The sequence below is a fragment of the Nicotiana tabacum genome, chromosome 10 (assembly GCF_000715075.1).
Source record: "Nicotiana tabacum cultivar K326 chromosome 10, ASM71507v2, whole genome shotgun sequence".
Classification (NCBI taxonomy): Eukaryota; Viridiplantae; Streptophyta; class Magnoliopsida; order Solanales; family Solanaceae; genus Nicotiana; species Nicotiana tabacum.
The window spans coordinates 9,060,206-9,087,494 of NC_134089.1; the positions used below are offsets into that span (position 1 = coordinate 9,060,206).

General features: G+C 37.0%; 1 protein-coding gene and 1 pseudogene across 1 annotated transcript; one reads left to right on the forward strand and one right to left on the reverse strand.

The window, feature by feature from the left end:
- The window catches only part of LOC142164979 (uncharacterized), a 54,387-nt pseudogene extending 35,986 nt beyond the window's left edge, over window positions 1–18,401 (forward strand).
- Window positions 18,402–20,273: 1,872 nt separating this feature from the next.
- LOC142164980 (F-box protein At4g00893-like) lies at window positions 20,274–21,149 on the reverse strand. The gene has a single exon (XM_075223640.1). It carries the CDS (start codon window positions 21,147–21,149, stop codon window positions 20,274–20,276), a length of 876 nt encoding a protein of 291 aa, XP_075079741.1.
- Between the last annotated feature and the right edge of the window lie 6,140 nt (window positions 21,150–27,289).

The following is a 27,289-nucleotide window of genomic DNA, read 5'->3' on the forward strand; positions in this document are numbered from 1 at the left end:
ATTCTATTAATTCTTTTGCTGAGCTTGCAGATTCTTTTATTAAAGCACATTCGGGAGCACAAAAGGTTGAGAAAAGAATGGAAGATATTTTCAAAATCAAACAAGGGGATTCGGAGTTGCTTAAAAACTTCGTTGATAGATTCCAGCGTAAAAGAATGACTCTACCTCGTATGCCTGACAATTGGGCTGCTATAGCTTTTGCAAGTAATTTAAATGACAAAAGTTCTAAAGCCACGAGACGACTCAAAGAAAGTCTTCGAGAATTTCCTGCAACCACATGGAATGATGTTTACAACAGGTATAGCACGAAGCTGCGAATCGAAGAAGATACCGTACCTAAGCTTCATCATGAAGAAAATGGCGGTACCCGAAGGTCAGAAACCGAAAAAAGATCAGGTAAAAACAGGTACGATCCATATATGGGACCTGCAGGAAAGGACCCACGGTCGAAACAAGATAGCCAGCAATATGATCAAAAATAGAGGAACCGGGATTCTGGCTCTTCTTCAAAGTTCAGGAATGATCGGAACAGACAAGAATCACGAGATGATGACAGGAGTTTAAAGGCACGATTCGGTGGATATAATTTTAATGTCTCTACCTCCGAGCTCGTAGCTGTTTTAAGAAGCATGGGAGATAAGGTACGGTGGCCAAAAGAGATGCGGTCAAATCCAAGTAGACGCAATCCGGATCATTGGTGCGAATTTCACAACGATCACGGGCACAAAACTTCAGAATGTAGATTCCTGCAGAGTGAAGTGGATCATTTATTGAAGCAAGGGTACCTCACTAAGTTATTTAGTGAGAAAGGAAAATATGCTTATATGAAAAACAGACAAGAGCCACCACAACCTCCTTCACCCAAGAGGATAGTGAATGTCATAAGCGGGGGAGAAGATATTCACGGCGTAACCTACACAGCCTCCAGCAAGGTTTCTAAGGTAACGATTACACACGGGAAACGGGTGCGGTAGGTCCTTGAAAATGAAAGTATTTCGTTCGATGACGCAGATACCGAAGGAGTGACAACTCCACATAATGACGCACTGGTAATATCTTTACTTGTACATGATACTAATGTAAAACGAGTTTTGATTGATCCAGGGAGTTCTGTAAATATTATATTACTAAGGGTACTACGAGAAATGCAAGCTGAAGACAAAATGATACCCAAGGCGCACACCTTGTCAGGCTTCGACAATTCAAGTGTAGTAACAAAAGGTGAGGTATTTCTAACAACTTTTGCTATGGGTGTTGTGAAGGAAACTAAATTTCAGGTAGTTGATATGGAAATGGCCTACAATATGATCATGGGGAGACCATGGATACACGATATGGACGTTGTCCCATCAACTCTACATCAGGTTATTATATTCCCATCACCATGGGGAATTTGCCAAATTCGTGGGGATCAGCAGATGGCTAAAAGTGTCAACGTTGTAACAAGTACGAGCGCCGAAAATAAAGAAAAGTAGCAATTACAGGAAACAGTTGAAGGTAAAAAAGATCAAACTTCAACTGAATAGGAAAAGACGGATTTGGACTCAAGACCTGACACAATTCAAGAACCTGAAGAAAATGAAAACATCAAAACGACAATTGAAGAGCTTGAGGCAGTGATGTTATTTGATCAATGGCCTGAACGGAAGGTTTATGTCGGGGCCAATTTAAGCACGAACATGCGAGGTATGATAATCGAATTTTTAAAAGCTAACTTAGACTGCTTTGCTTGGTCCCACGCTGATATGATAGGGATACCACCAAATGTGATGACTCACAAACTCAATGAGGACCCTTCTTTCACACCAATAAAGCAAAAGAAACGGAAACAAGGTGCTTTCAAGAACCAGGTGATTCAGGATGAAGTCCAAAAATTATTAAAAATCGGATCAATCCGTGAGGTAAAATATCCTACTTGGTTAGCTAACACGGTGGTTGTACCCAAGAAAAATGGTCATGAACTTTTAAGTTTTTTAGATGTATACTCGGGATATAATCAAATTAAAATGGATCCTGGTGATGAAGAAAAAACTTCTTTCATCACAGACAGAGGGACTTACTGTTATAAAGTAATGCCCATTGGCCTCAAAAATGCTGGGGCAACCTATCAAAGGTTGGTCACCAAAATGTTCCAAGAACATTTAGGGAAAACAATGGAGGTATATATAGACGATATGCTCGTCAAAACCCAGCAATCTCATGATCATATTTCTCATCTATCTGTTACTTTTGAAATTTTGCGAAAATTTAATATGAAACTCAACCCAGAAAAATGTGCATTTGGAGTTGCATCAGGTAAGTTTTTGGGTTTTCTTGTTTCTAATCGTGGTATTGAAGTGAATCCTTCTCAGATCAAAGCAATAGAAGAAATCCCGGATATCCTTACTAATAAAAAAGAAGTACAAAGATTAACGGGAAGAATTGCAGCTTTGGGGAGATTTATTTTCAAATCCTCAGAAAGGTGTTTTAAGTTTTTCTCTGCACTTAAAAAGCAAGATCATTTTGAATGGAATGAAGATTGTCAACAAGCCCTTAGAAATTTGAAAGCTTATTTGTCAAAACCACCTTTGTTGGCAAAACCGAAGGTGGGGGAAAAACTTCTAATTTATCTGGCCGTATCTGAAGTCGCAGTAAGTGCTGTTTTAGTCCGCGAGGACCAAGGTAAACAATCTCCTATTTATTAGCAAAATGGGCTATAGAACTAAGTGAGTATGAAGTTATTTATCAACCTAGGACCGCTATAAAGTCTCAATACTAGCTGATTTCGTGGTTGATTTTAGCCAGGGGATGCATTTAGAAGCAGAAAAAGAATTACTAGTTTTTAATGGTGCGAACCCAGGGACTTGGGTTTTATACACTGACGGTTCATCTAATGTAAAAGGGGCAGGCCTAGGAATAGTCCTCGTACCACCTGCGGGTGAGACCATTAGACAGGCTATAAAATTTCATTCTATAACTAACAATGAAGCAGAGTATGAGGCTGTAATTGCAGGTTTAGAATTGGCACGAGAACTCGGCATAACACAGATTATAATCAAGAGTGATTCTCAACTCGTGGTTAATCAGATGCTGGGGACTTATACAGCCAGAGAGTCACGAATGCAAGAATACCTCGCAAAGGTACGGGAGTTAATAAAGCAATTCCAAACTTGGAAAGTGGTGCAGATCCCAAGAGATGAGAATGTAGAGACAGATGCTTTAGCAAACCTTGCATCCGCAGCAGACGTGGCAAACAATACAGATGCTTCAGTCATACATCTATTTCATTCCGTTCTTGAATCTGATAAAAACGAGGTAAATATTAATCATCTAACATGGGATTGGAGAAATGAAATTGTTGCCTTTTTACAGCACGGAACCGTGCCTAATGACAAAGGAAAGGCTTACGCGCTTCGCAAAAAAGCTGCACGATATTGTTTATATCAAGGAAATCTTTATCGAAAGATGTTCGGCGGACCATTAGCAAGGTGTCTGGGACCCTCTCAAACCGAATATGTCATGAGAGAAGTACATAAAGGACATTGTGGGAAACACGCAGGAGGACGGTCACTGGTAAGAACGTTAATTCGCATAGGATATTATTGGCCTAAGATGTAAGAAGAGGCAACCAGTTTCGTGTCCAAATGTGATAAATGTCAAAGGTACGACAATAATATGCACAGACCAGCTGAGTTACTTCATCCTGTTTTAGCCCCATGGCCCTTTATGAAATGGGGAATGGATATCGTAGGTCCACTTCCACAAGCAAAAGGTCAGGTAAAATTTCTACTTGTACTTACAAATTATTTCACTAAATGGGTAGAAGCAGGGGCATTTAAACATGTACGAGAAAAAGAAGTTAAAGACTTCATATGGCGAAATATAATATGCCGCTTTGGAGTACCAAAGGAGATCGTGTGTGACAATGGACCACAATTCATTGGAGCTCAAGTCACAGAATTTCTTCGAAGTTGGCAGATCAAAAGAATAACGTCTACGCCATATCATCCAGTGGGGAATGGACAAGCAGAATCAACTAACAAAGTTATTATCAATAACTTGAAAAAGAGGTTACAAGATTCAAAAGGTAATTGGCCTGAGGTGTTACCTGGAGTATTATGGGCTTATCGTACAACGACCAAAACAGGCACTGGAGAAACACCATTTTCAATGGTTTATGGTACGGAAGCCTTAATTCCAGTTGAAATAGGTGAGCCAAGCACACGATACGATCAGGAAACGGAGGAATCTAATAATGAAGAGATGCGGGTTAGCCTAGATTTACTTGAAGGAAGAAGAGAAGCTGCTTTGATAAGGATGGCAGCACAAAAGCAAGTAATAGAACGATATTACAATAGGAAAGCACGCCTCAAATTTTTCAAAATTGGGGACTTCGTGCTTAGAAATGTGTTCCAATCTGCAAAAGCTACTAACTCAGGAAAGCTAAGTCCAACATGGGAAGGACCGTACAAAGTCCGTGGCATTGCGGGAAAAGGAGCATACCAGTTGGAAATAATGGATGGTAAAGTTTTACCCTCACATTGGAATGTTGTCCACTTAAAAAGATATTACTTTTGAGAAAGTACCTACGGTCAGGTATCATCATGTTAAAATTTCTCTCTTGGTTTATTAATATTTTACTAACGATTTTAGATGTTAGGCAAAATATCCTAACTCGTGCCAAATGATGAGTCACAACCTGCAAGGCAAAATGGAGTATTCTTAAATTCCTAGCCCAGGGTTACAATTAATCTGATGGAAATACATATGAGTTAGGCGGTCTTCATCTATAATCGCACCTTCGGGTCCCGCATATCTTTCTGTTTCAGGAAAAAGGGCTAAAGTAAAAGAAATAAACAAGTGTTCGAGGCTTCATACTTCACCGCTCAAACACTTGGGGGACTACAATATTGTACACATATACGTGTAGAAATGGAGATACGAATATCGAATGATAGAAGTCAAGTGTTGAGAAAACTTCAGCATTCATGAGAACAACAGAGTCATCTCTCAAACTCATAAACAAAGTCACCTCTCAAACCCTTCTTAATATGTAAAGATAGAGTCATGACTATATATTGAAACAGGTTATGAAGAAAAACCTTGTTTATTTTATGTTATTCACAAATCTGTTACAAGAAAAACAGTTACGAGAAAGTTATAGATGTATTGTAATACATGTAACAGTCAAACACTTGTTAAAAGTTTATGAAAAAAAACTTGCCAAAGTTGTTTCATACAAAATGTGTGTATTCCTATTTCTTTCATCATATTATAACACCATTATGAAGTTGAGACGTCTTCTTCATTAAGTGTCGATAAAATAAAAGGGCCCTCTTTTATAAGCCTCATGTTAATAAGTCATGAGAAGAATCATAAAGCATTTTCAAAGGATAAAAATGCTAAACTACTCTATAAGTCCTAAATAAGTAAGGAAAAGGCAAGAATAGAACACATTGAAGTACTAACGAAACTTCTTAATATAATTAAAAAGACTAAGTAGAAACTTAGTCAATAAAGGTTTATACAAGTGCCCCATTATGATAACTGGGGACTTTCACCAAAAAATCCCTTAAAAACTAAGGGATAAAACCATCATCCAATTGAAGGGGTTAGCACATCCGAAGTTGCAATATTAATTTCACTTTCAGCCACAGGCACGGTGGCAACTTCTGAAGAAGCAGCAACATGAACGGTTTCAGCTGAAGCAGGAATTGTAATCCCAATTGCTGCAGTAGTCACTTCTTCATTTAAAAGTTCTTCTATTCCAGGAACTTCAAGTGCAGGAGAAGGAGTATCAGTAGACTGTTGGCTTTTCTCGATGGTATCTACGACTTTGGCCAGTTCAGACTACAAGTCAAAACCTTCTTGAGCAGCTTCCGTCAAAGCATCACGACGAGATTTCAGGAAAGCCCAACTCACCTCTATGTTAAAATTTTCCTCTAGAAGTCCATATTCCTTTTCCCACATAGCAAGATCGTTTTTTAAGATTTGGTATTCAGCTAAATGGGAATCAAGGGAAGCTTCAAGAGAGGCATGGGAACTCTTCAAGGCATGAATCTCGTCATAAGAAGTCTGTAAGTCAGCCTGAGCTTGAGTCAAGCTTTGCACTAACTCTCCTGCATATTCTTCCTTCCTAGCCAAAAGTGCCTTCAGCTCCCTAACTTCTTCACTAGCCCTGGATAATTGTTCTGACAAAGAGCATTCCAAAAGCTCTTTGTCTCTTTTCAATTGGCTTGAAGAAGCTTTGACAGTTGCCAGTTCAGAAGTTAAACCACGGTTTTGCTGCTCTAGGAGATTTTTATTTTCTTGCAACTCCTCTATGGTCCCTTGAGCATTCTCGAAATGCTTCTTCCAATTGGTTGCTTCAAGCTGGGCTCCCCTAGCTATTTCTTCGGCCTCGTGGACAGTCTTTTCAGACTCACGGGCTTTTCTTTCCAGTAGGGAAATTCTTCCCATTAATTCTGTATCAATAAGGTTAGCCTACAGAGATAACTCATAGAAATGAGAGATTGAAGATAATTAAAAAAAACAACTTGTTGGTAAATATACCTTCAAAGTAGAATGAACTACGTCATTCATCATAGTTAAGCAGCTATGGCTCTCCATCTTCTTCTTCTCGATATCTCCAATTAGAGGTTCGAGCCAAACATCGGCTCTACCGGTCTTCCTCAAGAGGCTATGATTGGCAGGAACCTCCAAAGTAACATTTCTCATAGTCATACTTCCACTGCTAGAACCTGTCTCTGTATGATGAACAGAGGGAAGAGGAGCAATGGAAAGAATGGAAGGAAAATATGTAGAAACCAACGCAGGAGCGGAAGTAGGTGCGGTAGAAACAGCCAAGGGAACGGATATAGGAGCGGTAGAAACTGGCAAAAGAACGGAAGTCGTCAAAACTAGTAAAGAAATACTTACGGTTGGCAGAGGAATAGAAGAAATAGGAACAAATGAGGAAAGAGGAGCTTCATCAAAAACAGGGCCGAGCTCGCCACTCTCGAAACCACTGTCAAAAAGATGCTGAATTGACTCATTATTATCTCTTGGTTCGGCGTCCTCGTCAGAATGAATCAAAACAGGCTCGGTGGTGGAGGTTCGAGCAGGAGTGTTTTCAATTTCATCATCAATGATTATTTGCCTCCTGACCCTTGGCCTGGTAATTAGGGAGGTACCCTCCTCTTCTTCTTCTTCAGAACTTTCCTTTTTAGCTTTCCTTTTAGGCAGCAAGGCTCGAGCCTTATCCAAATCAAGAGTAGCATTCGCAGACATGCGAATGGCCATAACTACTTCAGCCGTCATTCCTCTAATGCCAAATCCTGATTAAAGGATGGATATACATGATTAAAGTTGAGGAAAAAGTGTTTAACATGTAAAAAAAAATCATATAAAAAGGGGGATACCATGTGTTTTGACCTTCCAGCCATGCAAGGAAGAAATTGATTTCCAAGTTCTCTGCTCCCTAGAAGCAATCTTCAAAAGTGAGTCTACCCAACCACGGAAGTTGGGAATAGGTTCCACATCTCCCATGGTTGCTACAAAAAACCAAGAAGGGACGAGGTTAAAAACAAACTTTCTTTTGAAATTCTCAAAAGTAGGTACAGTAAATAAAAGGAAACCTACGTTCAAAATTCCACTTCTCAGGGAAGGGAATATTTGTTTCGCCAATCAAGTCCACCGTACGAACAGCAACGTAACGGATATACTATCCACGATCTTTGTCATCCTCAGGATTTACCAAAACCTTTTTTCTCCTTACAGTTAAGGTAAAAACCCCATGGCGTATTAAGTTAGGATGGTATAGATGAATGAGGTGAGAAAAGGTGAAATTGACATTAGCCTTGGAGGATAAATATCTCAAACAAGCCACTGTTCTCCACACTAATGGACCGATTTGGGCCAAACAAATTGTAAAAAAATGACAAAAATCGAGAATAACTGGGTCAATCGGAGGATTAAAACCTAAAGTGAAGGGGTAAGTATAAACAGAAGAATACCCACTTCTAAAAGAGGAAATTCTTTGATTTGGGGAAGGAATTGACATTCGGAGACTATCCTTCCAGTTACAATCTCTTCTTATGGTGGGGATTGTAAGCTCGGTTACTATTGTTGGGTAAGTATCGGCTTTTTCTAAATTTGTAATTTGTTTTTGAAGAGACGTTTTGTCACTTTCAAAAGACAAATCGCTGGGAACTATATCATCAACTGAGGGTTCTTGAGAAGAATCAAGAATTTCCCTACTTTTAGAAGAAGGGGCTTTTGGGATAGAACTCCTTGAAGAAGAACCAGAGGAGCTGCCTCGCGTAGATTCTAACCCTGTTCGAAGCCTACCTCCTCCGCCTCTTCTGTGTCTAACAGGGGCGTTGGGGAATTGATCTAGAATTGGAACTTTTTTACGGTTAGGGTTTGAAGAAGACATTGTTAAGAAGGAAGTATGTGCTGAAGATTTGTGAAGAAGACAAAGGAAGAAAAAGTTATGTGTAAAATGGGAACCGTCAACTTTAGAAGTGTAATGATGAAAAGCCTATAATAAAGGCAGCTATCACTTCGTAAATAGTGAGAATGAAGAAGTCTCGAAAAAGGGTATGAATAGCGGAATCAATTAGAAAATGACACATGGGCAGAACATTAAATGGAAAAGACTGCTGAGGCGTTAATACTGTCATGAGCATTAATTGTGGCAAAAATTCCTTTTACATGAAGATCCACTTCCCAATTATTTAATTGATAAAAAAATAAAAAGTGGGGGGGACTATCTGTATTGGAAAAAACTGAGTTTATATTAAAGATGATGTGGCATGACACGTAGATTAGTTAAATGGTCAAAGCGCAGCAACTGACTAAGAGGCACGGATGGAGACAGCCACGGGAAGAAGAATTTAAATAGGCACGAGACGACGTATAGATACGAGTCTCGTACCAATTTAAATTATTTACAGCCAACGGATTAGAAGGCATTAAAGGCAAAGACCTGATGACAGAAAGGAGTCCAAATTAATTATTAAATACTTGATACGTTACAAAATTGGTATTTAATAGGAATGATTGTATAACGGCTTATTTAATGTCATTTATTACTCGTGATTATATCATTAAAGCTGAGGCTTCATTCCTTTACCTAGAATTATCTATAAAAGGAAGAAGTATCATCATTTGTAAGGACACGGAATACTATTGAGAATTTATTGAAATACACATCTATTTGCTTTTTTACCATCATTCTCAAAAGTATTTTATTTTTGTCTCCTGATTATCAGTAACCCGAATTTCTTTTTAGCTTTGACCAAAGACTTAGATTTTTGGTTAAACAATTACCTCTTCTCCTAGGATTAGCTATAAAAGGAGAAGAACTCACCATCTGTAAGGATACGAAATATTATTGGGATCTTACTGAAATACAAAACTATTTACTGCTTTACCATCATTCTCAGAAGTATTTTGTTTTCGTCTCCTGATTATCAGTAACCCGAATTTCTTTTTAGCTTTGACCAAAGACTCAGATTTTTGGTTAAACAAGGAGGTTGGCAATAACTTACCAGGTAGCCATTTGTCTAGTAATTGAAAAATATCATTGCTTAAAAATACGGCAAATAATTGAAAAATAGCGACGCAAAATTTTGTTGGAGTTCAAACTGCTGCAGGTCAAACTCCAGGACAGAACCTTGTATGATCTTAAGTACTTTCAAGTCAAATTTCAAAAGTCTTTTTTCTTTTTTAAAACCCGTGTCTAGTCAAACATCGGGACCGAAAAAGCAATAATTAAACTTAGCCTAAAGTCTCAAAAGAAAAATGTGAAGAAGCTACTTATATAGTACAAGATGCTAAGCCAATGAAGGTATGCTTAAAATTGGTTCATTAAGGATCAAATCAAGTTATTGCCTATTAACCAAAAAGAAATCTGCTAAAAATATCCGAAAGAGATTGAATCAATTGGCTCTGGAACTCCATACGAGATTCAATGAACAGTACTTAAGAGTAAAAAATAATTTGCATTCAATTCAAAAAACTACAAACCTGGAGTAATTAAGTTAAAATTTTGATTTGTAAACCGCGAATTTCTCAAATATTATCTAGCCGAAATAGGATTTTAAGACTCGCTAAAATATAAAATCAAATTGAACCATACAAACATTTAGCTTAGCTTGACTCGTGTAGGAACTCTCTCTTTGACAGCCTTATTAGGTATTTGGATAATATTTAGTTGAAGTTAAAAAAAAAAGTAACTGAAAAAGATTATTTAAAAGTTGAAGTTGACATGACCTTCATTAAAAAGGTTGAGAATTTGTCAATAGAATTTATTTATTTCACTTGAAATAGTTCTCCAACAAGGCAACAAGTTTTCCAGAATTTCTACTGTACTTTCGACGCCGATTACACCAACTCTCATTCGAGCTTCCGTCAATTCATTCATCTCACCATAAATCAGCTACTTTTGATTTTGCAATATTTTCCTTTATTAATCACTCAAGATCTGAAGTATAAAGATAGATAATTATTGATAAAAAAACTGCAATTTATTTGCTTAATAGACATGCAAATTAAAAATTCATAACTATACTTAAGAATAAAATACTTCAAAAAGCACACATACAACGAAAACTTTTTGTTAGAAAAAAGAATAAGTTCTGTTCCTATTAACAGAAGGGCCCTTCCACTCGGCACCGTCATATTACCAAGACTAGCTTTCGTCCCTGCTCGATGGGTGGGTCTCGCAATCAAGCTCTCTTCTGCATAGGCCAAGTATAGAGCTATATAAGCTTCCGTTTAGCCATAAAATTTGGGAGCTATTTTTCATATTTTATCTTCAAATATCTGTTTGTTTATAATTTTAACCATTTTTGGAAGATTTTGAAAACAAAATCTTCAAATCCCAAAAACAGCTCTAAAGTAGTTTTTGAAATTTTCTACTCACAAAACTTCAAATTCTTTTCAAGTAAAATACATGTCCAAATACAATTTCAACTTTAAAAATTCATTTTTCATCTCATATTCATAAACTCATTTTTTTAAGTTTCAACCAAATCTATATCGAAACGCTAACTAAGAATGGTGTTGACAAGGGGATGTAGCTCAAATGGTAGAGCGCTCGCTTAGCATGCGAGAGGTACGGGGATCGATACCCTGCATTTCCACATTTTGAATAATCTATCCTGACGTTTGTGTATCTATATTTTTTTCTCTTTCAAAGACGATGTAGATTAGATTTTTCTTTAAATTAATTTATCCGGTCAGATAAAATGGAATGGATGGTATATAGAAAGCTAGGAATATATACCTGATTGAGCTCGAAAAAAGCTTTGAATATATCATGACCAGCAGTAAAATTTCGACATAAAGTTAACAACTTACATTGAGGCATATTCACAAACACTTTGATACGTGTCATTTGGTAATACTAAACAAGTGAAAGAAGTCTGCAAAATGGGCGTTTGATAATTTTGAGAATTAGAGCTGAATAAGTTGAGGGATTAATGTACGAAACTAGAAATTAAAGAGAAAAATTAACCTGATGTTCTGCAGATGTAGTGGTGCCTTCGTCTTTACCAAATGGTGAGATTGAAGCTCAGGACCAATTTGGCCATTTTATAAAGATATCTTTGCACAAATAACCAGCGGGGTTCTCTGTTTGTAAAGTGGTTAGATTTTATAACACCTCGAATAAATTTTAGAGAAATTTTCATAAAGCACTATCTTTTAGTAGTAATTAGTCATCTATAGATACCATTTGCTATATTACGGATTATAGATACCCTTTCTGTGGTTATAAGATGTATTTGATGTATTTAACCTATTGTATTCATGAATACAGTAGCAAAAATAGGCGTGAATCAGGACAGTCCAGCTAATCAGTTGTTGTATTAGAGTGTATTCGACTGTATTCATGGAGTGAAACATGGGATTACAGTTGGACAGATTATTGTATTTGACTGTATTCACGGCGTGAAATAGGAGATTACACTGGTTTCAAAACGGAAAGTGAATCAATTAACATAATAGACTCCTAATATAACCCAACAAACTCAATTATAACATACAAATTTTAAATTTTTTAGTTATAAAAAAGTCTCAACCGAAAAATACTCCAAAAACATAGCAATCTTCAGAAAGATTATATAATACATCTGAATACATAAATTATATTAATTAAAAAAACATATGAATACATTCATGGCATATAGAGAGACAATGAATACAATGAAATACATAGAATACAACGGGATACATTGAAATACAATGAGAAAAAAAGACAATGAATACAATGAAATACATGGAATACAACGAGATACATTGAATTACAATGAAAAAAAGACAATGAATACAATGAAATACATGAAAATACAGCGTGATATGTTGAAAATACATTAAAATATATTAACAGAAAATCAAATTGCTCAGCCCCAAAATCCGTCATCTTTGTTCAAGAACAAACCCTAATTTTCGGGGAATCCGCCGTCGAGCAAAAACCCATCGTAGCTTTTGTAAGCCCTTAGCTTTGATTCGTGTATTTTCAAAGGATGACGGAAAATACAATCATAGGATGAAGAGGGCAGTACCATCGTAGCGTTTGTAAGCCCTTAGCTTTGATTCGATTCGCAATTGCCTTTGGGGTTAAGAAATCGTTTTTCCCCATTTTTGAATTTGGAATTGAGATAACCAAGTTCAAATCTGACAGAAAATCTAGGAGATGAAAGGAATAGAGAGAGAGGGGGGGAGAGAGAGAGAGAGAAAACCATACAACTGGATTTCGCCGGAGAGGAGGAGGTTCCCAAATCCTAGCCTAGAGAGGCGGTGGTCTGTCAATGAATCCGGTATTATTTGGAAATGTGATAACCCAAAATGTCATCTTTAAATTAAATAATATCTCGGTATTTTAAGACCTTGAAAATCGCTATCAATAAATCCTCGACTTGCGTGCGCAATCCGTATAATTTTCCGGAAAGTTCTTATGTGAAAAATGGATGAAATTGTGAACTAGAGCTTTAAAACTCAGCTGAATTGACTTCGGTCAACATTTTGGGCAAACAAACCCGGATAAAAGTTTTGACCATTCCGGTAATTCCGTATCGTGATTTGGGACTTGGTCATATGCCCGAAATTGAATTTGGAGGTCACTAGATCAAATTATCGCCATTTAACGGAATCTAGAAATCTAAGGTTAAAGATTTCTTAAGTTTGACCGGAGATTTGACCTTTTGATATCGGGGTCGGAATCCAGTTTTGAAAATTTTTATAGCTTTGTTATGTCATTTATGACTGGTGTGCAAAATTTGAAGTCAATCGAACTTGATTTGATAGGTTTTTGTATCGAATATAGAAGTTGGACATTCTTAGTTTCATTAGGCTTGAATTGGGGTGTGATTCAGGGTTTTAGTATTATTTGATGCGATTTGAGGTTTCGACTAAGTCTGTATCATGTTTAGCACTTGTTGGTGTATTTTGTTGAAGTCCCGAGGGCCTCGGGTAGATTTCGGAAGGTCAACGGGTAGAAAAAGCTGCTGAAATTCTCTTTGGGAAGCTGCTGTCTTTTTTTTACAGCACCATGAACAGTGCCCATGAACAGTGCCCGTGAAAAGTACCGCGTGAACAGTACCGAATGCGTGAACAGTACCGAACGCGTGAACAGTGCCCCCGACATTTTCTAGAAGATTCTTAAGTTTTGAAAATGGGAATCCCATTTTCCATTTTTATCAAATTGGAGCTTGGGGAGATGCGATTTTCGGGAGATTTTCGGAGAAAACAACGGGGTAAGTGTTCTTAACTTAATTTTGGTTAGACTACCCGAATCTATTACTAGTTTTGGCATTTAATTGGTGATTTTAGTTGGGAAAATTTTGAAAAACCCTCTTGGTTTAATTTGAAGATTTGAGGGTCGAGTTTATGTCGGATTTTAGTAAAATTGGTATGATTGGACTCGTAGTTGGATGAGTTTTCATATTCCATAATTTTTGTTAGGTTTCGAGACGTGTGCCCCACGAGTGAATTTTTAGTGCAATTTCGGATTTTTAATGGAAAATGTAGAATTTCATATGGAATTAATTCCTATAATTTTTATTAACTAAATCGAATTGTTTATGACTAGATTTGAGAATTTCGGGCATGAATTCGCGAGACAAAGGCTTGTTGAAATTTTGAATTGGTTGCAAAGCGAGGTAAGTGTTTGGTCTAACCTTAGCTTGAGGGATTAGGAGTTGTGTTTTATTTGTTACATGTTAATTGTGGAGTACGACATATAGGCATGGTGACGAGTATCTATACGTTGGTGTCAAGCATGCCCGTGAGTCTTGTATTATAATTGTTATGACTCCGTTGTGGTTTATTGCGCTTCATATGTTATTTTCACCATTGTTCCCTTGCCGGGATGTTTGTTTGATATTAAATTGGTATCTATTTCTGAAAATTGGTAATGAATTCTAATAAGAAGGGATTGTGAGTGGTAATTGGTCGGGCTTGCCTAGCATCGTGTTGGGCGCCATCACGATCGGGATTGAGGTCGTGACAGGAAGAGAAAAGTACATGTGTCAAATTAGAGAGAGAAAGAAAATAGTGTAACTAAATAGCGTATTTAGTGGCTTAGGGTAGGAGGTACCAAAATTAGATATTTTGTTATAAACAGTAAAAGGTATCTATAGAATATAATTTTTTTAAATGATATTTATTTAAAATAAATAAGGTGTTAACCTTTGCTATAGGAAGTAAAAATTTCTAAATTTTATACGAGGTACGGGTTTTTTTTCCGCCATTTAAATAATACAGATTTTGTAGCTGAAGAACAATTTCCAGCAGACAACCCATCGCCTCAACAACAAGAAGCAGATGGTTCATTTTCTAATGGGCATTTTCAATGAAAGTAAATCGAATAATTGTCGGGTTATTTGTAACGTTAGTGTAAAATCAGCTATTATTTTTTTTGTTTGTTTTTATTTTGTAGATCTATGATGTCCTAATTAGTTGCTCAGACTCTTCATTTTGTGGTGTCGCACCCGTGTTGACACATGAGTGTGGGTATGAGATCCATACTAAATTTCGTCAATTGATTTTGGGTACTTTGACCAAAATCGACGGAAAAATTCGAGACGGATACAACAATTTCTTAATCAAAACAAAAGCTATGGTGGAATTTAATTTAGACATATTCAGTAGGTTTAACATTGATGATTTAACCCCAGTTGCCCAAAATACCACTAAATTTTCAATTGATATTAAATTCTGAATTCATAATTTCAACAGTACAATGTACTTAGGCTAAACCTCGAATCCATTACTCAAATTGTCACTCAACTATCCAAATTATCTCTTAAAGTCACTTTTCTTTCGTTTGTAATAACAAAGTCACTGAACTATGCCTATTGCACTCATAAGGTCACTCAATTAGATTTTTCAAATTTTGGATTGTCACCTATTTTACCCTCTAAATTATAAACATTTATCTTCTTTTTATTTTTTAAAAACTTTTTAATATTTTCGACCATCAAGTTTAGGAGATAATTTGGGATAACTGAGTGACCATTTGAGTGATGGACTCCTAAACCTCTCAAAGAATTTGAACCATCAAGTTTAAATCATGTATCTGCAAGCAAAGTTATCCCATAGACGTGGAGCAGTGGCGAAGCTAAGTGTGTTGAAGGGAGTTCAATTGAATCCACTTCATCGAACAATTACACTGTACAAATAGGGTAAAAATAAACTTTGTTTTTATATATACAAATAGTTGATTACTAATGCCATTATATAAGAGAATTATTGGTATCATATTGGAGATTATAGGTTTTAGAGGATTATTAATCTCTTTGTTATTAAACCATCGCTGGTTTGCTATTCTTATCCTACTGTAAAGTCCAGTCCGCTTCTTAGAGATTTATTTTTCTTCCAATGTCAACTTTTTTTTAGTAATTAAATTTTATTATTACTAGGGAAAATATACAAGTATAGTAACAACCCTATCAAATACTCACTTAGATTTTGACATGCAGCCCCAAATCTAGTGTCCTCATTACTACAAGCCTACTTTGCTATAACAATCTAATGGTAAAACTTGAAATCCTGTAATTTCCTAACTAGTTTAGATTTCAAAATTCCTCGACAGTGCACCTCTTGAACTATCATTCTAGTCATCTCCTCGCAGCTTCTTTGTTTTCCACGAAATATTCTCTAGTTTCTTTCTTGCCAAATGTAGTACACATTGCACATTAGAAGGATTCTATATATTATGGATATTTGTTGCTTGCCTGCTGCATGCCTTACAACCCATTGTATCTCTTCATTCCACCCCTTCAATAGCAAAACGTTGCGGCTCTAATACTGTGCCCCCAACAGGAATCCCATATATGTTACCCCCATCATATTTGTCCCATCCACCAACAATCTGAAAGTACAAGATGGGGGGGTGAATTGTAAATATTTAAACGTAATCGCTTTTTAGTTGACTAATTTATTGAGTAGTCGACTATATATAATAATTCAACAGATATAGTAACCGGAAGTAAATTGCAGAAAGTAAATGCAGGAATTAAAGACACCAAGATTTTATACTGGTTCGGATTCAATGTGAATCCTAGTCTAGTCCCCTTCGGTTGCAAGGGAGTTCTCTTTTAGTAAATGTATTTCTCCGAGTACAGTTGTAGTGAATTTGCACACAGTTTCTCTAGCACTCGTTTTTGATACAATGTCCCACCAGTGTTATGCTCTCTTTTCTTCCCTGACTTGTTACACAGCAGATCTTAGTGAACTACAATGTTTGTTTGCAGTAGAATAAAGAGAGTGATTTTTGGTTCGATCAAAGTATGTCATACTAGGGTTTAAGGCGGTATAAATACTTTGATGGATAGTCGAGGCTTGACAATCCAAGAGATCTGATCCTTGGAAAGAAATTGATTCTTTCCAAGAATAAGATAGCTAGCCGTTGCTTCTCCTTGATTTCCTTCCTTCAGCAGAAGTATGAATGAGGACTTGCTCCTTGATTGTTGGTTCTTCCAAAATTAGTCGCGTACCAATTTTCTCATAACTTTCGATCCCCCGGGATGCTGGCCTTGATTTGTGCCTTAAATTTAGGCTTGCTTGATTCTCTCCATCGCAGCTAGTCGTTACTCTTTGCTGATTGATTGACTGATTGAATTCCTTCCAAATTTGCGAGTCATTTCCTTAGTTGTCCAGATTTGCTGATTGTATGGTAATCTTTGCTGATTGATTTCTTCCCTTGTTCATCAGGATTGACTCCAGCAGTCTTGTGGTATCTTCTTGACTTCTTGTAATTGATTTCCTGCACATGTATATTATTTGCATCATTAAACTGGATCTAACACAATCCTTCGTGTTTGACGCTTAGCCTTATTATTATAGGGTAACGAACTAACAAAGTTTGCAGCTGATTTTACAATTGTTGGCTGGCCAAGTTGAATTCGAAAGTGGCGAACGTAATCTGATACTATTAGTGCATCGTCAGCGCAAACATAGACATTATCAGCTAGCTGATCAGTTATCTTAACTTATCTAGTTATTCCAGCCTTACGGGCATTTTGAAGAGTTCGTGCAACATAGGAAACTGGTATTTCGAATTGCGCCCTCAGGGACAAATACAACTGAGTTCTCGTTACAACTTCCCCTGCCCAAAGCCTTGTTCCTGTTAAGACTTACTATTCGTCTTGATGGAAAAAATTATTATTGCTGGAAGCATCAGATAAAAGTTTTCCTAAAGTAATTGAATATTGCATATGTGCTCAGTGAGCCTTACCCGAACATTCTTGAAAACTAACAGAAATGGGTTGATAATGACTACCTTTGCTCTTAGAACATATTGAACTCTCTATCCGACAAGATTTTTGAAGAATACTCAAAGAAGATTTACAGTGCCAAAGAACTGTGAGAAGAGCTTTGATCAACTTATGATGAGGAATTTGGAACGAATTGAAGAGTTCCGAAGTTAACAAATATTTGCAGTTCAAAATGGTTGATGGCATAGCGATTCTTGAGCAGGTTCACAATATTGCCGGTTCTCTCATGGCATCAGGAATCTGGATAAATGAGAACTTCCATATTAGTGCTATTATCGCAAAACTTTCCCCCTCTTGGAAGTACTGTCATGCAATGTTAGTGCATGAAAATGTTCTGTCTCTCGACATGTTAATGCATCATCTAAGAGTGGAAGAAGATTGTTGCAATCGCTGCCGAAATGATAATCATGAGAAGAGAGTTGGAGCACGGAAAAGGGGTTGACAAAGAAGTAGTGGTATAATTGTGGCAAGGAGGGGCACATCTCAAAAAACTTTAGAGAAAGAAACTATCAAGTTTCTGCGAAGAGCAACAGGAGGGAAAGCGAAACCATCCCTGTTGTCACTAAAACCAAGATTAACGGGAAGACAGACGAACTTGTAGCGACTGTTACTGGTGTTAAGAGCAATGGGAAGAAGTTTGATAAAATTAGTCCTTAGGTCAAATACTAGCATGGTTGAGGAATCTTAAAGTTGCTACCATAAGTCACGGGTTCGAGCTATGAAATCAGCCTCTTGCAGAAATGTAAGGTAAGGATGCGTACAATAGATCTTTGTGATCCGGCCCTTCCCCAGATCCTGCACATAGTGGGAGCTTAATGCACCGGGATGCCCTTTTATTCTTTCAACTAGTGTATTGTAATAGTCAAATCTTGTTCATACTCAATGTGCTTCCAATGAGGATAATAATACTCATACATAGTCTACATTGACATTCTTCATGTGCCCAAATCCTTTACCAAAGAGAAGTTATTTAACTGCTGTTGGGCACTTTGTAAAATATTTTGAGCATCCAATGGAAATCGTTTAAAACTCTTATGAATCTATTTGGACGTTCTTAAATGAATGCCTGATGTAGAATTTAATTTAATATCACACCCTCTGAACTTTGATTTTGGGTACATGAACATGAATACGGACGTATCAAACGCCGTCAGCTATGATATCATGTGAAAGAATTGAACCATCTAACCTTGTTAATAAGAGTTGAGTGCCTTAATTTTGAATGTCGTAACATATTAATTCTAATACTAGTATATTAAGTAACTTGAGAACCTTTTTTTTGGTTTCCGATCCGATGTCCGGCACCCCATTGAGGCCCGACTAAATTCGAATTTGCAAAGCAAAGTCTCATATTGAGGGGTAAAGCTCCTTAAAAGAGCATTATATAACCAGAAACGACCTGATGAACAATTGCCATCACTTTGTAATGACCGTTCCTCGTTTGGGGTTTCAGGGCCATAAAAAGGAATCCAGGACGATTTTTAATTTTTCGTGTGCTAATGTCCACATCATCTTCATGAATTCATCAGTAGCTCACTTTTAACTGTCAAAATGGGTCTTCATTCACCATCCTGAACTCTTTTCGAATTTTCACTATGGAAATTCACAAAATTTTGGATAAGTGATGAAATAAGCTATTAGGGAAGTAGCAGGAATCAAGAAACGCAAATGCACTACTTGCATGTCCTGAAAGAATTGGCGTAAATATTATCTTTACCATAACAAAATTTGGATATTATGGAACTCCATTTTGTCAAAATTTGCATGAAACTTTACCTCACTTGTTCCGGAAGGAATTTAATGTAAAAGGAATTAAATATTGTGTAGTGTGGTATTTTTAGCTGAATTACTTATACCTAACATGATTTGACATTCTTACTTTATTCTTTTGGTGGAGGTTCTTGGTGGTATTTTGGGAACTTTGACGTAATTGGTAGAATGAGAGATTTGGCGTAACCGGTAAAGTTGCTCATGTGACTAGGAGTTCACGAGTTCAAGCCGTCGAAACAGTCTCTTACAGAAATGCGTAATAAGGTTGCGTATAATAGACCCTTGTGGTCTGACCCTTCCTCGAATCCCATGCATGGCGGGGGAATAGTGGACAAAGATGCCCTTTAGGCAAAGTCTATATACTCCTCATCCCCAATTCTCTTTGTACTTACCCCTCCCTGCGGAATAAGTTGTTTCCGATAAATCCTCTTCTCGAGTAGACAAATTAGTAAAATACACTTGTTAATCTGTTAGAGGCTCTAAAAACAGGCAAATGCCAGCTTTTGAGCTCTTTTAGTAGGAATTACCTAGGAATATCGTTTTTTTCCTGTGTCATGTCCTTGAGTGTGTGCTCTATCTTTATCCCAAAAATTAATGAATTACTTTGGAGCAGAGTTAGGTTAGTAAATATTAAAAAATATAATCACAAACAAATGCGTAAAATAAATAAAATAAAAAAGCAAAGCAAGGAGTTCGTCTCCTATCCTGTACCCATATCACATTTCTAACTAATGAAAAATAAACACCAATTTACTTTAATCATGAGGAGGGATCAATCCAGATGCAGGATTTTGGTTGGATCAAGTTGTAACAATTTGAACTTGCGAAAGCTGCGTTGATTGAGTAATCCAAAGAGTAATATTTGTGAGTGGCCAAACAATAGAAAACGCCCTTATTGTTGCCATGAAACATTGGAAAATATATCTTATTTCCTAACCCTCGTGCAACGCAAGGTTTCAAGCAAGAAGCTCCAAAGCTCACAAATAGTGTTTTATTATCCAAACTTGCTATTTTTTCCCTCTCCAAAATCCTTTTACTTATGTCGCACTTGTACCTCCAAACCTCTACTTTTCTTTCTTCGTAAGTTAGCAATACAACTAATATTCCTCCATTATCTACATCTTCTACCAAGTAAGACTGTCGAATTGAGCTTCTTTTTCGACGTGGCAAGTATTTCCCATAAAATTCCCAGATAGGTGTCTCTACAGCTGAGTTTTCCTTGATATTTAGTATTCCCAAATTTCCTTTATCACCAAATATCCAAACAATATTATTTTTGAAAAACACCGGATTATGGCACCCAGATAACATGAATGATCCTTGCTTATTTCCATCTTCATTATAAAAGTCATGATACGTCCAACTACTCTCTCCAACTTTGATGATGTATATCGCTGGCGGAGAGCCAAAATTTTCAAAACCAATGACAAAACAATCCGATGAGGAGGAGTCCGGGGAACACGAAAATGTCCAAGACGGGAAATGATTCTCCACATCCTCTAGTAGATCAGGGAGTTCAATTATGTCATTACTAATGGGATTGAAAAAGAACATGCCACGGTTGCCATGACTCACGAGCAACCAATTAGCGTTTGCGCTACGAATTCGGGCACCCTTTAATTTTGGGATATCCATCTAGTGAGTTATGACATTGTACACCGGATGAAAGGACTCTATAATGCCAGCTTCTTTATTTAAGGTCATCAAACAAGGCGACGATGGGGAATCATGTATCGGAGGTGGGAGTGGAGACGATAGGGACTCGAATCGCCATCTTTTACAAACAGCAAGAAAAGCAAAATAATCACCAGCAACGAGACGTGATGATATTAATCTGAGTATGTCTGTTGGAACATAATCAGACCACAATTCATCATAATCTGCACCCTCCATTGAATGGTGTGAAAAAATCACGAATTGGACTTCAAAGCTTAAATTTGACAAAGAACTAATTGGCAAAGGACTCCTTACCTTATTTAAACTACAACTGGCAAAGGAATCCTTTTCTTATTTAAATAGCAAAGCAATGAGTATTTTCCTTCTTTAAAAGTTTTGGTACAAACCCTGTCAAACGTATAACTGGTTTTATTATTTATGAGATTAGAGGAAACCCTAATTAGTAATTAGAAAGGAAAACAAAATTTTACCCTTTCCGTACGTCCAAGTAGTAACTTCTAATTCCTTTTCCTTATTGTATTTGGAATCCATTACTTATTCTATTTAAGCACATGAAACACACACCTTATTCTTATTAGTCTTTAGAACGAGGTTGCCCCAAAAAACATAACGACGTTGCAATGTAAGTTTTTTAGTGCTTTCCTTGGCTTCTTTTTACCTTCCTTTTTGTTGCTATTTCAATTTATTCTCAAGATGCTGAATTAAGTATTTTGCTTTACAACTTGTTTTGATAGTTGTTACTTATTGTGTTGTATCATATTGATACATTATATTTATTTATTAAACAATAAAATACAATACAACAGTATAATATGATACATTATGAAACAACATGTAATAACAATCCAAACAAGTTGTTTGATAGTTTTCTTTAACTTCCTAGCAACTCTTTAGAGGTTTTACAAGTTTCAAGGTTTGCAATTATTAATGCCTAGGGTACTTTTTGTTTTGCGTGGAATCTAAACGTTATTTTTTTTACTTTATCTAATGTAACGTTTTTCCCTTTTAAACTATATATTAGTGTATCAAAATTTTGTTTTAACAACTTAAACGATTTGGAGTATTTAAGTAAAATTCATCTAAAATTCGGGTTACTGATAATCAGGAGACGAAAATAAAATATTTTTGTGAATGATGGTAAAGCAGTAAATAGTTTTGTATTTCAGTAAGATTCCAATAGTATTTCGTATCCTTACACATGGTAAGTTCTTCTCCTTTTATAGCTAATTCTAGGAGAAGATGTAATGTCTTTGTCTTAATGAGGCAATTATGAGCAATAAATGACATTAAAAGAAACGTTACACAATCATTTCTTTTTAAATTAAATATTCTAACGTATTTGATATTCAATGCTGTATTTAGACTCTTTTACGTCATCAGATTCGTATCTTCAACTTCTTCTGATCTTTGGTCTTTAAATGACTTGGATAGGTACGAGACTCGTACCTATTTTAGTAACGGTCCGCACCTATGCTGCTTTCTTTTTCCCTTATCTGTTGTCGCTCGTGCTTCTTGGCTATTTATTGTGTTTTGACCGTTTGACCAGTCCACGTGTCATGCCACGTCACCTACAATGTAAATTTAATTTTTTCCCAATACAGATAGTCCCCCCACTTTACATTTATTTATCAAGTAAATAATTGGGAAGTGGATCTTCATAAAAAGGGAATTTTTGCCATAATTAATATTATGACAAATACTGACGCTTCAATTGTCCCTTCCATTTAATGCTTTACATACGTGTCACCTTCTAATTGATTATGCAATTCTACCCCCTTTTTCGAGACTTCTTCATCCATACTATTCACGAAATGATAGTTGCCTTTATTATAGGCTTTACTTCATTGCACTTCTAAGTTTGACGGTTGTCATTATAAACATTTTTAACCCTCTTTTATTTACCTTCTTCTTCATAGATCTTCAACAAGCAATTTATTACTTACTTGTATTTTCTCTCCCTTTTAGTACATCCTTCTTCAACAATGTCATCTCCAAACCCTAACCCTAGAAAAGTTTCAATTCTCGATCACTTCCCCAATGCCCCCACAAGACATAGGAGAGGCAGAGGAGGTAGGCTTCGAAGCTTGGGCCTAGGGTCCGCTCGTGATGGTTTATCTGGTCCTGCTTCTTCTTCTCCTAGTATCGGGAGTTCTATTCCGAAGACCCCTTCTTCTAAAGGTAAAGAAATCCTTGATTCTTCTCAAGAACCGTTAGTCGATGAAATTGTTCCTAGTGATTTATCTTTTGGGAGTGATAGAACGTCTCTTCAAAGACAAATTGCAAATTTAAAAAAAGATGACACTTATCCTTCATTAGTAACCGAGCTTACAATCCCTACCATCAGAAGGGATTGTAACTGGAGTAATAGTCTACGAATGTCAATTCCTTCCCCAAATCAAAGAATTTCTTCCTTTAGAAATGGTTACTCTTTTGTTTATACTTACCCATTTACTTTGGGTTTTAGTCCTCTGGTTGACCCAGTCATTATTAACTTTTGCCGTTTCTTTAAAATTTGTTTGGCCCAAGTCGGTCCCCTAGTGTGGAGAGCAGTGGCTTGTCTGAGATACTTATCTGCCAAAGCCAATGTCGACTTCACCCTTTCTCACCTTATTCATTTATATCATCCCAATTTAATGCGCCATGGGGTTTTTACCTTAACTGCAAGAAGCAAAAATGTTTTGGTAAACCCTGAAGATGACAGGGATTGTGGATGGTACACCCGTTACGTTGTTGTACGTACGGTGGACTTGCTTGGTGAAACAAATATTCCCTTCCCTGAGAAGTGGAAGATGTGGAACTTATTCCTGACTTCCGTGGTTGGGTAGATTCAATTTTGAAGATTGCTCCTAAGGATCAAAGAACTTGGAAATCAATTTCTTCTTTACATGGCTGAAAGGTGAAAACACATGGTATGCCTCTTTTTACACGTTTTTTTTTCTTTTTACATGTCAAGCACCTTTTTCTCAATGTTGATTATGTATCCTTCTTTTGATCAGGATTTGGTGTTAGAGGAATGGCAGTTGAAGTAGCTATGGCCATTCGCATGTCTGCTAATGCTGCACTTGATTTGAACAAGGCTCGAGCTTCGCTTCCCAAAAGGAAAGCTATAGGAGAAAGTTCTGAGAATGAGGAAGAGGAAGATACCTCTTTAATTTCCAAGCCACGAGTTAGGAGACGAGTCATTAATAGTGATGAAATTGAGGATACCCCTGCTCAAACTTCGTCCACCGAGCCTGTTTTGATTCATTCTAACGAGGACACCGTGCCAAAAGATACTAATGAATTAACTCAGCGTCTTTTGGATAGTGGTTTTGAGAGTGGCGAGCTCGGCCATGTTTTTGATGAAGCTCCTATCTCCTCATTCATTCCTATTTCCTCCATTCCTTTGCCAGTTTCAACTGCACCTGCTTTCGTTCCTGTGTTGGTTTCTTCATCTTCTCCTTCCATCCTTTATTTGACTCCTATGGCTCCTGTTGCTGTGTTTTCCTTTTCTACTACTCCTCCTTCCATGGCTCCTCCTCCCTTCGTTCAGCGTACCGAGGCGGGTTCTAGCAGTAGAACCATGGCTATGAGAAGTGTTACTCTTGAAGTTCCTGCCAACCATAGCCTTTTGAGAAAGACTGGTAGAGCTGATGTTTGGCTCGAGCCTCTAATCGGTGATATTGAGAAGAAGAAGATGGAGAGCCACAGCTGCCTGACTCTGATGAATGACATAGTTCATTCTACTTTGAAGGTATTTTTCCTTTACCAACAAGTTTTTTGTTTTTAATCTACAAATCCTCATTTCTATGAGTTGTCTCTGTAGGCTAACCCCATTGTTACCGAATTGATGGGAAGAATTTCCCTTCTGGAAAGAAAAACCCGTGAGTCTGAAAAATCCATCCATGAGGCCGAGGAAATAGCCAGGGGAGCCCAGCTTGAAGCAGCTAATTGGAAAGAACAGTTTGAGAATGCTCAGGGGACCATAGAGGAGTTGCAAGAAAGTAGAAATCTCCTGGAGCAGCAAAAGCGTGGTTTGACTTCTGAACTAGCAACTGCCAAGGCTTCTTCAAACCAATTTAAAAGAGATAAAGAGCTTTTGGAGTGCTCAATGTCAGAACAATTATCAAAGGCTAGTGAAGAAGTCAGGGAGCTTAAGGCACTTTTAGCCAAGAAAGAAGAGTATGCAGGAGAATTAGTGCAAAGCTTGACTCAAGCTCAAGCTGACTTACAGACCTCCTCTGACGAGATTAGAGCTTTGAAGAGTTCTCATGCCTCCCTTGAAGCTTCCGTTGATTCCCATTTAGCTGAACATCAAATATTGAAGAATGATCTTGCTATGTGGGAAAGGGAGTATGGACTTCTGGAGGAGAACTTCAACATAGAGGTAAGTTGGGCTTTCCTGAAATCTCGCCGTGATGCTTTGATGGAAGCTGCTCAGGAAAGCTTCGATTTGCAATCTGAAATAGCCAAAGTCTTAGACACTATCGAGAAAAGTCAACAACATGTTGATACTCCTTCTCCTGCACTTGAAACTCCTGGAACGGAAGAACTTTTAAATGAAGAAGTGGCTACTGCAGCAATTGGGGTTGCAATTCCTGCTCCTGAGGGTGAAACTTCTATGACACAGTCCATAGAAGCTGAAGCTCCTGTGACTCTTGCTTCCCTCGGTGATTTCAACATTCCAAGCCCAATTAAAATTGCTCCTGAAAATGAAATTGCAACTTCTGATGTTCCAATCCCTTCAGTGACTAGCTGAAAATGAAATTGTTGTTTTTGTTTTTATTAATTGGTGGTGTTATCCCTTTGGCAACTTTAAGGGATCTTTTGACGAAGTCCCCAGTTATCATAATGGGGCATTTGTAAAAAACAAATATTTTGCTGACTAAGTTTGTACTTAGTCTTTTATATTAAGAAGTTTTTACTGGTACTTCTGTATATTTAATCCTTGCCCATTTATCTAGGGCTTATAGAATAGCTTAGAATTTTTATCCTTTTAAAATGCTTTATGATTCTTCTCATGGATTATCAACATGAGGCTTATAAAAGAGGGCCCTTTTTATTTTATCGACACTTAATGAAGAAGACGTCTCAACTTCATAATGGTGTTATAATACGATGAAAGAAATAAGAATACACATGTTTTGTATGAAACAACTTTGACAAGTTTTTATTCATGAACTTTAACAAGTGTTTGACTATTACATGTATTACAATACATCTACAAATTTCTCGTAATTGTTTTTCTTGTAACAGATTTGTACATAACATAGAATAAACAAGGTTTTTCTTCATAACCTGTTTTAGTACATAGTCATGACCCTATCTTTATATATTAAGAAGGGTTTGAGAGGTGACTTTGTTTATGAGTTAGAGAGATGACTCTGTTGTTCTCATGAATGCTGAAGACTTCGTAACTTTTTCTCAACACTTGTTTCTTTGTGGCCGACTTTTGTTCGATATTCGTATCTGTTTCTCTACACATATCTGTGTATAATATGTAGTCCCCCAAGGGTTTGAGCGGTGAAGTATGAAGCCTCGAGCACTTGTTTATTTCTTGTACTTTGGCCCTTTTCCTGAAACAGAAAGAGATACGGGACTCGGAGGTGCGATTATAGATGAAGACTGCCTAACTCGTGTGTATTTCCTTCAGATTAATTGTAACCCTGGGCTGGGAAATTAAGAATACTCCATTTTGCCTTGCAGGTTGTGACTCATCATTTGGCACGAGTTAGGAATTTTTGCCTAGCATCAAAAATCGTTAGTAAAACATTAATAATTCAAGAGAGAAATTTTAACATGGTGATACCTGACCGTGGGTAATTTCTCAGAAGTAATATCTTTTTAAATGGACGACATTCCAATGTGAAGGTAAAACTTTGACGTCCATTGTCTCCAACTCGTATGCTCCTTTTCCCGCAATGTCACGGATTTTGTACGGTCCTTCCCACGTTGGACTTAGCTTTCCTGAATTAGCAGCCTTTGCAGATTGGAATACCTTTTTAAGCACGAAGTCCCCAATTTTGAAAAATCTGAGGCGTCCTTTCCTATTGTAATATCGTTCAATTACTTGCTTTTGTTCTGCCATTCTTATCAATGCAGCTTCTCTTCTTCCTTCA

Excerpts from the sequence above, each read along its gene's own strand:
- LOC142164980 (XM_075223640.1), bottom strand. The coding sequence starts at position 21,149 with ATGGATATCCCAAAATTAAAGGGTGCCCGAATTCGTAGCGCAAACGCT.